General features: G+C 36.2%; 1 protein-coding gene across 2 annotated transcripts; it reads left to right on the forward strand.

The window, feature by feature from the left end:
- LOC113235160 (heat shock protein beta-1) lies at positions 1–6507 on the forward strand. Of its 2 annotated transcripts, XM_026470760.1 has the most exons (4): positions 1–416; positions 2203–2256; positions 4614–4794; positions 5618–6507. In XM_026470760.1, exons 1-4 carry the CDS (start codon positions 229–231, stop codon positions 5810–5812), a joined length of 618 nt encoding a protein of 205 aa, XP_026326545.1. In that variant the 5' UTR covers positions 1–228; the 3' UTR covers positions 5813–6507. The 2 variants fall into 2 exon arrangements, with proteins under 2 accessions (XP_026326545.1, XP_026326546.1); XM_026470761.1 differs by lacking the exon at positions 2203–2256 and having other exon boundaries at positions 5–416.
- Positions 6508–14382: the final 7875 nt, after the last annotated feature.

Raw genomic sequence — 14382 nt, forward strand, 5'->3', positions numbered from 1 at the left:
CGAGAAGCAAAGTGTGGGCCGAGTGACGCCGCTACTCTGTGGCAGCGCTCGAACGTGAGGCTATTTAAAACTCTGCGCAGGCCCCATGGCGCCGAGTCGACAACTAATGATCAGTGCTGCTCTGTCTACCGTCGAGTGCGTAGCTTCGCGTGATCTGTGTTTACACTGGGACATAACCCGAAAGTGTTTGTTTAGTTACAACAGTTTTCACATTACATTTACGTGAAAATGGCTGACAGTGGTCTTAAGAGGAATATTCCCATCAAACTTGGAGATTTTTCAGTTATCGATACCGAATTCTCAAGCATCAGGGAACGTTTCGACGCCGAAATGAGGAAAATGGAAGAGGAAATGAGCAAATTCAGATCCGAACTCATGAACAGGGAAAGCAATAACTTTTTCAAGAGCACAACAAGGTACATATTTAAACTAGCACATTTTATATCTTTTAGTTTTGGTATGAATACTTTCTTAAAAAATTTTAGTAACTTGCAGTTAACGAATTTAGTAATATTTTTTTACTTAAATTTGTGAGTTATCAGGACCCACAAAAGTAAAATAACTTAACAAAAAAGTAAAGTACCTTGAGTATTTTAATTAAGCAACCTTATATTTTGCCAAAGGCATGTTGAGTGGAGTGTACATAATCCAGCGCATTATTATTCCGATCGCAACAGTCAATGCTGCCGACCCTGTTTCCAAAAAGGGTAACTTGAATTAATAAGTTTTGGGGTTTCGCAAGGGTCGCCCACCTTGTGCGCTCTCGGCGACGAGACGACCAGTTCACGAAAGTATTTAAAAGCCATTATTCGGGATCATTCCGCGGAACGGCATCAGCTGCAAGCATCTCAGCCGCCTCCATTTAAAGCGTGCAGCGATACGTAAGCCCGACGCGGGATGATGTCATAAATAGAAATAGCCGCCGCCAGATTCGAATGAGAACATTTTACTGCTAAAACACGAGAACTCAAGATATTGTAAACACTGTATAAACGAAATTCCTGTTAACTTTGTCTTTCTAACAAAACAATTTAGCGACTGTTGAGATGCCATATTATATTATTGATTTTAAGTTATTTGGTAAATTTTGCAATATGTCCAAATATAAAAACTTATGGTTAACACATTGCTGTAAAACTGCACTGAGCCGCCTCAGTCGCCGCGCCGTCGTTAAAACCGGTTTACGATTGTTTTATCAGAGCTACCGGGCTACGAAGGTATCGTTGGCGCACACGTTGAAGTTATGTTGACAGTTTGACTAGGTAGGTGACCTAGTTAAGGTGGGCTGTTGATGCCCAATCACTAGCACCCTATGACGTAATACAACCAGCCTTGTCTACTCTATGACCCACTTGGCAAATCAAATAAACTATACGTAGAATTAGATCATCGTTCCATCTTCATCTTACTTAGAACTGCGGACTTCTAAGTGAATTGATTGTTAGAGGTCACAACAAAACAAATATTAGCAAAGTTATGGTTAGGTGCGACTTTATAAATGTCATCATAATTATTTTTAGTTTCTTGCTCAATTAAGTGTGGGCACTGACTGGTCCGCCCATACTGTTATAATAACATTCAAAATGTTTTTGTGTGGGTTCATTCTGGGCAAGAAATGAAAGGACATATTTGGTGGTAGCAGCTGTTGTCCAAACATTGTGAAATATATAAAATAAAGACGGTGCGGCTTGATCGGTAGTTAGTTAACACCTCGTTTAGGAACACACAACATATGTTTAAACCGCCGAGTTGACGTCACACCTTGCGTTACCAACCGGCAGCGTCTTACACTCACTCTCTAATTTTGTACCCACATAAATTACGTATCTGGGATATTATATCAATTTTGTAAGCTTACGTCTCATGGTTTACTTTTGAATACATTTACATGCGAACTCTACTTATATATTAATTTCCTTAGAATTTGTTCATAATAATTTTCTAACAATTTATTATGCTATATTATTTACGAATACAGTTAACGGACAAGGTACAAGGAAAATATTTAATATAATACTCAACTCAATGTAAATAAAGATGACATTATTTTTTAGATATAATATCTCTCGTGGAAAATATTACCTTCTGCGTTGTCCAAAAAGATATTTACCCAAAAAATTAGATACCTTTGTATAAATATTTTTAAAAGAAAAAAGCCTATAACAGCTCAGTAAAACTAACAAGATATATTGCTTTTTGCATGTCTTACAATTACGAATCTGTTTCCTCCGGAGGAGTAACCAAGTCGTCTGAGAGGTAAAGCCAAAAACGAACATGTATTACATTCATGTTCCACCAAGGCACTGTATCTAGTTTCTTCTGTACTGCAAATTGTAGAATCGTGTTTAATATCGTCATGGTTACGTCTAATCTTGCATGTATTAATGTACGTTGGTAATTTGTCTCATTAACATGTCTTTACTATTCTAACATTAGTTTTAGATCTTTTAGAAGCTTTTAAGTTTCATGCTTATTTGTAACAATAATAACAATGTAACTATATGTTCATACTTTTTTTAGGTATAGTACATGTATACAGGGTATAACAAAAATTCCCAAAAAAAACCAACTGAAATACCTTTTTGTTTTACTCTGTAAGTACCTTGTATTCGTAGCTGTTCATATCCGGAGCTGTAAAACAAATCCAACTCACGTAGGCGTGGTTTGTGGAAGATTTATAATAGACATACCGGCCTTTCATAATTTGTATTTCAATAACAATCTTTCTTCAATAGCTACTGTTCAATTCGTCATTTCGAGATCAAAGAATTTGAATATTTGAATTTGAATGAATTTGCTGTGGAGGTAACATGCAAAAAGAATTCGTGTTTAGCGCCCCTTACAACGCAGGACTAAATAGTAATTACACATCAAGTTGGATACTAATTTTGAACAAATAAACATCTAAAATCGTATTAACCAGTCTACCATTGTAGATACATAGGTAGGTGCTCCATTTTCGTATAAAACGGTGTCAGTTTTAATAATTTCTAAACTTTTCCAAACTATCAAAGTTCCAAGAACTGCAAGTCTGCCCAATTTACGTGACAGTTATACATCGATTCGCTTCATTAATATTTTCACTGAAAAGTTTTCCTTTTCATCGGTTATTTTGCCTTGACTATCAATTAAGATTGTCCTTGGATGCGTACCTTTACAAGGTCTAAAGTCAACCTTTAAACACCAGTGTTTTATCATAAAATGTCATTTAGTAGCGTTTAAAAATTTTATTGCAAAGACAAACTGAGTTTTATGGGAATGTTATTTAAAAATATAATAATTCATTCATTTGGTTGATTATGTAAAAATGTAGGTGTAATTAATCACATGTGAAGTGATGCATAACATGAGATAATTGACTATGTACATAATGGTCACATATGGAGATACACCAATATAGATGAGCTCACATGTCAACAGAGACCTTGAATTATAATCGTGACAGCAGTACCGTGCGATAATCAATGCGCCGTACAGAAAAACACATAATATTATTATCAAATTTTAACCCCTAAAAGCACTTTTTATTAACCTTAGAGATTTAACATAAGAAATTAGTAGTATACTAGGAAAGCATCTGCATGAAGAGATCCTAAGTAGTAATATGGTCGAGGTAACTGCAAACGTGTGCATGCAAATAAGGTTTAACATATTATTTGTAGTGTTTAGTACCTAGAGGTGTAATTTTAATGCGCGCATGATATGACCTCTGTTTCTTAAGCAGTACCTAGCCCTCTTGCATGCAACATTGTCGCACTGGTAAGAAATGTGAAAAAATAATTGTGTTTGAGGGGTCATTGATACATGTATAAATTAAATTAAAGTAATTTTACGTCTGATCGTAGCGGTACAATTTTCCTAGAACTTCTATACCTACTCATTGTACTTATAATATTACCTAGTAAAGTTTCGAGGGAAGTACCTATTTTTGCCACCAAGCGGCAATGCGAACATTACTACGTTTCAGTTTTGAAGGGTAAGAGTGCTGGTGAAATTACAGGCACATGCTCAGGGCGACGGGCGCAGTGCCAATGCCCCCATATCTTTGCAATTTAAAGCTCTGAGTGACACTGGAACTGCTATGGACAGGCGTGTCGCTTACCACCAGGCGCACGACTTGTTGGTCCCGTCACTAAGTATCATAAAAAAAGAACTATATTGCTCTTGTCCTCTATTAAGATACGCAGGACGTTTTTGATATAGATATTTTCTTTTCATCCATTCGCATTAGTCTTTCCATTCACGCTTGGTTATTTCGGGATTAGAATTTCTACGTGTATTATTAGTGAAATTTATTAACTATGTATCTCTAACTACTGTCCTTGTAGTTCCTACTGTCCTTATCTTCGGGTCATAATGTTACTAAATTGAGTCACACTGATCATGACATTAGATATTAATATTTTGATAAAAAATGTTTTTAATTTGATTACGGTCATCATTGCTATTATACCTTCATCATTCGTATTCTCTATCTATTGTGCATGTTTGTCATTAACATTCAGTTTTTTGTATTTTAGAATGATAAAACCAATTTATTTCGTCATATTTTTTTTAGTTTCCAAATATTTAGAAAACATCAGGCACATTCTTTATGTATTGTGAATTTTCAGCTCGTCGACGACATCTCAACATAGTGATAGCAGACAGTTGGCTGAGCCTAGCCACTGGGACAGCCTGAACTCGCCTCTCATTCAGGATGAAGGTGACGGCAAGTCCCTCAAGCTCCGTTTCGATGTCAGCCAGTATACACCCGAAGAAATCGTCGTTAAGACTGTTGACAACAAATTGCTGGTTAGTGTGGAATTTTCTTCATTTTTAGCAGTCCACTAATAGTTGTCATCCGGCTGATCTGAAACCGATTATAATCCACGATTTGTAAGACCAATGAAATGGTATTGTAGGTATGGTATATACGCCAATGCCGCATAGATGTTTAAACGCATGCGATTGATGTTAGACGAAAATCGGATCATAACTATGGTGTAAGCCATATCCAGTTACGTTAAGTAGGTCAGGGTTGTGCTAGTAAATCTGAAACAAAGTATGCATAAAGTGCAATTTCAGAAATGTTGGATGTAAGCCAGTGCATAGTGTTAACCTGTGTTATTGCGTAGTTTCCATTGCGACGATTTGCGAACATATTGAGTAGGTATAACCTACCTAGGTATAATCTACCTAGGTATAATCTACCTAGGTATAATATGTACTATACAGTGGAGCATGAGCATGACGGCAGCGCACATTATTGTTCGCTAGCAAACACCAATAGTCTACAGAATTGTAACCCTGAAGATACGACATTCGTTTGCTCTTTTCAAGTGACTGTGTACAAATCAATCAACTATAGAATTATAAAGATTTTTCTTGAAACTTCGTTGGCGCCTCTCATTTTTTGTCACAGTCTAATGAAGATAAATTGTCCAAGAAAATGAAGCATGTTTATTTATGTCTACGAAATAAAAATTGGCTGAAAAGCGTAGGCATTATGCCAACGTTCACTATCGTTTAATGCACGCGACACGCTGTGAAGTTTTATTGGGGTTGACGATCGGGTGATACGGCACGAACATAATTCCTGGCTGCATTATTTACGTAGGTGTGTGACTGTTTCCAGGTTCACGCAAAACACGAGGAGAAATCGGATACAAAGTCGGTGTACAGAGAATATAATAGGGAGTTCTTGCTGCCGAAGGGCACGAACCCCGAGGCCATCAAGTCATCGCTGTCGCGAGACGGCGTGCTGACTGTGGAGGCGCCGTTGCCACAACTCGCTATCACCGATCGGAACATCCCCGTTCAGAAGCACTGAGCAATGAATCTCTAGCCGTCCCACACGACGCAGCTATTCCATACTGTTAATAATTTATTTTTAATTTACGTTTTATAAATTATACTGTAAGGAGTATTCGCGGATTCTAAGATATTTATTTTGAATCTTAATTATAGAGAATCTCAAAATTTAATAACATTAGTTGAATACTTTAATAATTTGTTAACTATATTCATTTCCGAGCTAATTTAAAATGGTCAATTGCTAAGCACAGGCGAGATCTGCACCGTTCACATTGAATGTTGCTTTATCTGTGATTGTCGGAAGTAGGTATGTGCATTCTTTGATGCATTTTCCTCGTTGTCAGCGATATTCCAGTGATACAAAGAGGATAGGAAATAAAACACTGGACGTTTAATAGTCACACTGTTTTAGATATTTCATACAAATCATTAGAGATCTGTTGATTTTTTATGGCCTATATTCTATGACCTCATAATAGGGAGCTTAAACTCGTGTTCATTAAAGTTTTTGTACTGGCTTTCAAGTTGGAACCACCGCTATACAGTGTCTTATTTACACAACGTTTTGTAAAATAGCTCTTTGCTTAACATTACCTCTAAACAGTAACAAGCATGTTCAAAGGAAACACCATTTTAACAGCTTTTAACTTGAACACATAATTATATTTTAGTACAAACCGTTGTTAAAAACTTTTAGATATCAATAAAACATAAAACCGCATTCTCTTGTTATTTTACGTCCTCGTTACACGATCGATTTTTAAAATGTCTATGTAAGTAAATCGCTCTTTAAGGATCTAATTGATTTGAATACAGCACAGTACCTCTTAATTTTGCTACTTATCGCCAACATCATAGAGCCGAGATTAAATTTTAAATGTCAAACTTGGCGTGCTCTTGACCCTGTACCACAGACTTCCCCGTAAGTACCCAAGTTAATAAGGCCTAACTTTTTTATTTACGGGGGGAAATCGGTAATTGTCAGGTTAGTTTTCTCTATCTAATTTCGGTAGTCATTTCTATTATTGAAATACCTATTTTTTAAAGCCTATACTGTCTCACTGCTGGGCAAAGTCCTCCCCCCTCTCTCTCCACATTAATACTTATTAATTAATTATTATTACTTATTACATAATTTATGTAATATGCGAGTGCAGTACCTAAACTGACATATTAAAGTGTGGGCTTTATATTAAACCTGAAACTTACCCTATACTTGATCATACATACCCTTGAACCTCATGGGAATAACCTCCAGGGGCATACCCACTAAAGGACGAGCCTCTAGGCCAAGCGTTGTAGGCGTTGTGATATTCCGAAGTTTCACCACTACTAAGTTAATTCATAACCTTGCATATTTTGGTGACACCAAAAAGTCTTTACAAAAAAATCTTAAAAAAACACATTAGGTTTACTACTACCCAGGTTTCGTAATAAAACGTTATATATACTATGGACATATACACTAATTAAACTGGTTGCGACATAGCTCTTCTAATTTACAGCGTTTACTGCTGTAAATCAATCAGTTAAAGATATTAACCTCAATTCACATTATAGTTACGTCAATTGCTTACACAGGCGTGAAAGGCTTCAGGCCTTAAAGCTTTCAATGTTCTGAGATCTGTTAATATATAGAGAAAGTATCTTATGAGTCCAATTCAGTTTTGGGTAACATAACAAAACGTAGTAACGGTAGAGGTCTTTGTGAAACAGTTCGTCGAGGAAATTTTATATAAATAAATGTAACTTTGTAACCGACCTCTAAAGTTCGTGGAATTACGTCTATTTGCCAAGTTTTATTGAAATCTATTACCGGAAAGTGCGCGAAATCGGATTCATCCCCTAGTTTGCCACCCTTAGAGGTGGAATATTTTCTTCAAATCTAATTTAGACCAATACCCTCTTTCCAACAAAAAAGAATCATCGAAATCGGTTCACAAATTTTAGTCTTATCAGCGCGGAGTTATCGCGTAATACACAAAAAAGAAGTCGAATTGAGAACCTCCTTCTTTAAAAGTCGTTTGAAAAATAAGTTCGCATTTGACATCAATCTCACCTAAATAATACATAAGTACTGTCACCTTACCTATTTCGAAGGGCAACGGTGCTGGTGAAATTGCAGGCTCATGGGACTTGTCAACTTATGTCTCAGGGTACAGCGGCGCAGCGGCGCAACGTCCCTCAGATCTTTAGCTATTTAAAGCTCTGACTGGGTGGCGCTGCAACTGCTATCGACAGGCGTGTCGCTTACGATCAGTCGCTCACCATGTTCGTCCCGTCACTTGGTAACATAAAAACAAATTAGCCCATTCGCGCCCACCGTGCCCAATCGAGGACACTAGTTTAAATACCCGTAATTTTTAATATTACTATTAACATTCATTACAAAAGTGTATATGTGAAGTAAAATAGTGAATCTTGACTTTATTACTTAAAAAAATTGTTTACAATTAAATAGAAGAGGTTGTACTGTTCCTTTTGCGGGGTTAATTTACGCACACGTGAAACGCTAAAGTTACTTGTTTTTCTTATATATTATTACCAACAATTTCTTTATTTCCTTACATATATTGTTGAAACATATCCGTGTACTATGAAATAAAAATTATATAATTGTGTTAAATATTGTTTTCACAACTTCAGACGGTGGTATATAACGGTGTTCCCAATTGGGGCCATTGGGCGCATACAGGGTAGTTTATTAGTTTGTATCTTTAAGTAATTTTCAAGGAAATAATGACACAACTGCTATTTGGTAGCCATAATTACTATGGGCTTCAAAAAGCCTTTGAAGCTGTAATGGACGAGAAAGACCATGATGTGTAGATAGATTTATAGGACATTTCCCCTAGAACTGAGTGTGCTCATCAAAGTACTGTACTTATGCAACAAGATGTAATCTACGGCTTTCGAACACTGGTTATCGAACAACTGAAACTGTCTGCAAACGAAAAACTAAGAAATATCTACTAGTACCAGATTTATAATACACACGAAGGAGTAAAACCGTGCCAATTTTGACTATCGATTTTACCCACTCAACCAAATTCTGTTCGTTCTATGGCTTAACTATAGTATTTGCACAATGAGCTCTAATTACGACAATGTCCTTTCCCTGGAGAAAATAAAAAGATAAAGCGCTGTGAATAAACAGAAAGTTGACGAGGGTATCCCGCATGATTTCAAATTTACCAGCAGGATAAATCAAGCTGATCAATTTTTTTGTATCGCACTGCCATTCGATGCAAAAACTGGTGGTGAGTTTTCTTCCGCTACAAGCTGGATCTAGCAGGAGCTAATACACCGTGTTTACACCTCCTGACCAATGACAACAAGCTAGATTAGCTACAGTTTTAACGGTTACATCACTTGTCACTATTTGAGACACAAACACTCAAAGTTTAGATCCTTCATCTTTATAGTATACTAGTACGGACAGAAGTTGGCTTAACAGTTACGATCTGCAAATAGCTGTTGAGCCACAAATAAGCGCGCTGGCAATATAAAAAGTGCATCAAGTTGTGCATCGACAAAATATTGGTACAAACTTTTTGACACTGCTTGAGACCATTGTCCCCATTTGAGGACGGCATTTTTTTTCATATAAAATAAAATAAAAATCGATTGCACTATGAAATGTAGCAGTCGCTCAACGTTAAATTATGTTTTAGCTTGATAAAATGCAGTACGTGCGTACCTATCCCTACCATTGTTTCGAAACGCAGCGAAATGTGAAACAAAGAAAACGGATGTGGCCCTAATCGAAACAATAACTACGTGGGTATTATGATGTCGCGAGAAATATAGCAAGCACAAGCCAGCTATAAAAAATAGTAACAAGTATTATCAGCCGTATTAGTGTATTTAATTTTTGTTCATTACGTGTACAAAAACATTGTTTCTTTTTCTTTTAAATGTTACGGCCCCATCGAAGTAATCGATGATTTCGCCATTGTGAAGTTGAGGAACCCACGCGTTTTAACTTAAAAATTAACCGGTGGATTTCGACAGAATTCACTGAGAAGAGAATCTACAAATCTACAACGACAGAGAACCTACACAGACTATTACAGAAACAAACTGATTTAAAAAAAAATTACACACAATGGGAGAGCACAGAGGGAGAATGGACTAACGTTAGGAGGAAGCTAATATTAACGGGATGGGGGATTTTAGGAGGGAGGATATCATACAGAGGAGTGACGATACGATTACAGTAAAAAAACAGGCGCTCGAGGGAACCTTCTGCCAGACCACTCGCACAGGGACTGGTCTCGAAAATGGATCTTAGCCAAGAATACAGGAGTATATATTATGTGAGCTAAGCGACAACATTGTTTCATGCAATGGACGTAATATATTCTGTCCTCCTTGTCATAACTAATTAGTATTTTGGTATATGTATAATGTCAGCGACACTGACACTAGCCCAAGCCTACCGTCCGCCATTATGGGAATAATAATAATAAAATGTCAATTAAGCTGATTTTGCTTATCAATAAAACTAAATAAGATATGGAAAAATCGCTAAACCGTTTCGCTCATTCTAGAAATGTTATAATATGGAGAGCAGTTTTGAATGTGATTATTATACTCTCAGGTATACAAAACAGGCAGATGGAGCATACGCAACAAACTCTCAAATATAGTGTTGATCTATGGTACTAACGCGAGTTTGTATTCGCTTTTGAATTTGTATTTGCTTTGGCGGCTTCACTTTCGTGTTCGACGCGCTCCATCTGCCTATATTTTGTAATCTGAGATTATACCTTTTTGTTATTATACCTGTATAGTCGATGTTACGAGTCTGACTGCCTATTTTAAGTGTACATATTATGTGTCATAGAAATTATATATAGAAGTCGTCATCATCATCATTTCAGCCGAAAGACGTCCTCTGCTGAACATAGGCCGCCGCCAAAAGCCCCCATGCCACAACGACTTGTCGTGGGCCGCTAGTATCCAGCAGTTTCCCGCAACCTTTACTAGGTCACCATGTGGGTAGTCACCCACGCTGCGTCTTTCGGTACCTACGCGGTCGCTACTCGTCGGCCCTATCGGCTATCAATTCTGCGAGGAACGTGCTCTGCCCACTGTCACTTAAGTTTTGCAATTCTTTAGGCTATGTCGGTTACTCAGGTTCTCTTGCGGATATACTCATTATTGATTCGATCTCTCAGTGAAATTACAAGCATATACAGGGTGTCCGGTAAAGAATGGGTAAGCCTGAAATGCTTTATAGTAGAGCTTATGAACGTTCAAAAAAATATATAAAGAAAAATATATTCCATGTAGTACACAAAATATATTTTTTTTTTCTTGAAATTTAATTTTTTTTCACCTTATTTTACGTTTTTGTACACCACGACTACAAGTTAATCAATTCCTTCGGTTTGTTTGGTGTCATTATATGCATTGTCTACATTAACTGTGCTAATAGACAGGCAGTAAAACAGGACTAACTATGGCACTTAGATTTAAAAAAAGTTTTATTTTATTTTTGAGTGCAAATTTTGTTTTTCACAAACTTTAAGCATCTTTGATATAAAAAAAAATATGATAACCTGAGTGGCCAACTATTCTAAAATAATGTGTGTTAAAATAGATTTCAAAAAGGTATAATTCATTTTTGTACCTAATATAAATAGAAAATTATTGCTATTAATGTGCAAAAGGAGTAAATTTGACTAAAAACTAAGTTTTCAAAATTCGACCATTTTTAGTCCTGAATTGAGCTTGACCATTGAGGTTCAATAAAAAAAACAATATAAGAAATACAACTTTATTTACAGCAAATGTTCAAACTGTTTGCCACCGACTCTGATGCAGGCTCTACATCTTCGAATAAAAGGCTGCATTGGCATGGCTACGTAAGTCTTCCAAGGACCTGATCGGCTTACTACACACAATTTCCTTAAGGCAGCCCCAATAAAAAAAAATCTAGTGGATTTAGGTCCGGTGAACGCGGAGGCCATAAAATTGGCCCCAGACGGCCGATCCATCTGTCTGGGTATGTTCTATTAAAATAAGCTCGAACAGGGACCGCGTAGTGCGCAGGACAGCCGTCATTTTGTAACCACAGGGATTCCCTCAGCTCCTCGGGCACGTCTTCCATTAAATTAGGCAGATCATTGTGGAGGAACTCCAAATAACTTTTTGCACGCGTGTAACGTGGTAGGGATGGAATTTATTTTTCTTTAAAACATCATGCACAGTCGCTTTTTCTATTCCCGTGCGTCGTTCTATTTATTACTCTAGTCGAGGTGGAAGGGTCTTGCTTAATTTCCTCAAGCACTATTTCTTCGTTGTCACCACGTTGTGCTAGTACTACCAACACCACTACCAGGCATTCTTCCTTCTGAGTAACATGCATGGACTCTCATGAACACGCGGTAATCTGGGTGACGAGCATTAGGGTATCTAGGGTATCTTTCCCTATAAAAAGCTGCAGCTGCATTTGCGTTCCCTGAAAACATTTGCTAGCCGACACTGACTCTCCTTATCTCATATAAAACAAGACTAGTGGTGTGGCGACCGCGCGGGTAACAAATAACTGTCACACGTGGTATATTAACGGGTGGTATTATTACATTCATTCATGGTATATTAACAATGTAAAAATTGTTTAGATTTTATACTGTAAACAAATTGTAAATAAAGTTATATTTATGTCTAATATTGACTAAATATGGAAAAAAATTTTGAAAACTTAATTTTTAGTCAAATTTACTCCTTTTGCACATTAATAGCAATAATTTTCTATTTATATTAGATACAATAATAAATTATACCATTTTGAAATCTACTTTAAACACACATTATTTCAAAATAGTTGGCCACTCAGGCTATCATAATTTTTTTTTATATCGAAGATTTTCGAACTATGTGAAAAAAAATTGCCCTGAAAAATAAAATAAAACATTTTTTTTAAATAAGTGCCCCAGTTGGTCATACTATTTACTGCCTACCTATTAGCACAGTTAATGTAGAATATTATGACACCAAAAAACCGAAGGAATTGATTAACTTGTAGTCGTGGTGTACAAAAACGTAAAATAAGGCGAAATTAATTAAATTCAAAGAAAAAAAAAATAATCTTGGGTACTACATGGGATATATTTTTTTTGAACGTTCATAAGCTCTACTATAAGGCATTTCAGGCTTATCCATTCTTTACCGGACACCCTGTATATGTATATAAATATAATGTAGAAGTAAAACTTTGCAATTATAATGAAAAGTATGCGAGCAGTAAGCAAGTGTGTTAGCCACATACATACACAAAAGCACATCACACAACTTTTACGACGAATAAAATAAGTTTTTCATTGTTAATGTTATCATAGTAGGTATGAGAGGAAGTAATAAAAATGTGAAAAGTAAGATTTTATAGTTAGGTAGGCGGATTAAGAATAGCTAGACTGCATTTAATTATGGGAGTTTAAAATCGTTCAAAACATTGGTTCAACTAGTTAGTTAACTAGTTTATGATTACCTAGCTAGAACTTATCCTACCTAGACCCGGTATTTACGATTAAAGAGACAACATAGATGTTATAATACTTGTATTAAATATACATTGAAATGAAAACAAAAAATCTAAGCAGAAAATTTTAGTGCAATTTATAATATAATTACTTCAAAACTTCAGTCTGGAGTAGTACCAATCTATTTCTAAGCATTTCAAATACCTAATTCTAGGCAAATACATACATCTAGGGTCGACGGACTAAAGCACGTAAGCCAAAAAAGTGCTTAATTTTTTAACCTATAACGATAATTTTTGTGTTATTTATAATGTTGGAAGTTGTGAAGAGAATGATAAATTTGAAAAAGACGCCATTACAAATAAGTTACAAATTTTAGTCGGTAGTTGTATTTAGATGAATAGTGTTGGTTTTTTACTTATGTACTTTAGTCCACCGATCCTAGATATTATATCGCAAAAAATCCAGTGAATAGAAACTTTATAAGAATCGACCAGGATTTCTGTTGTTTACGTGGCCTATTCCACTAGTTTCTACCAGCTTTTCCCTCTGGTGGGAACAAGTGGATTTATTTTCACTCTTCCGCCATAACTGGTTGGGATAAGTGCAATTTCATGTACCTTCAAGCAAGTTCAACAAAGGTAATCGACCTATTCTTGATAATTACATGCTCGTATGTATTTCTGTATGCTTATGGGTTAACTGCAATTGACCAGTTAGTCACAGTTAATCCGGTATGTTTAATTATAAACTCCAGTTCACTGCAACAATAGCCAGGTCTACATTGTACGCATATTCTTAGTTCTTAATATGAATAACGGTGTAACTAACACGTCCACGACGTGGCCTGTATACTGTACTAAAATTAATAGTGAACTGGTTTTAATTAACGACCAACGTGTGACAGTTTTAGTGCCAAATTAGCCTCCTAGATAGGTGACCGGGCCAAAATAGATACTGTGCAAATGAGAACGATAACTCAGTTTCACTTTATGATGGACTTAAAATGTGGGCGTGGATGAGTTACTGCTGTCAAGGAGGATGGGATAAAATATGTTTAGTTGACTCCATGCAAAGTAAATTAATTTCAATAATA

This window comes from Hyposmocoma kahamanoa, unplaced genomic scaffold, assembly GCF_003589595.1.
Source record: "Hyposmocoma kahamanoa isolate Upper Pololo Valley unplaced genomic scaffold, ASM358959v1 87, whole genome shotgun sequence".
Taxonomy (NCBI): domain Eukaryota; kingdom Metazoa; phylum Arthropoda; class Insecta; order Lepidoptera; family Cosmopterigidae; genus Hyposmocoma; species Hyposmocoma kahamanoa.

Bases quoted from the DNA above. Each gene is read 5' to 3' on its own strand.
- LOC113235160 (XM_026470760.1), top strand. From the start codon at position 229: ATGGCTGACAGTGGTCTTAAGAGGAATATTCCCATCAAACTTGGAGAT. The intron at 417-2,202 runs GTACATATTTAA...TGCTTTTTGCAT, and splicing joins TTTTTCAAGAGCACAACAAG to GTCTTACAATTACGAATCTG. The intron at 4,795-5,617 runs GTTAGTGTGGAA...GACTGTTTCCAG, and splicing joins CTGTTGACAACAAATTGCTG to GTTCACGCAAAACACGAGGA.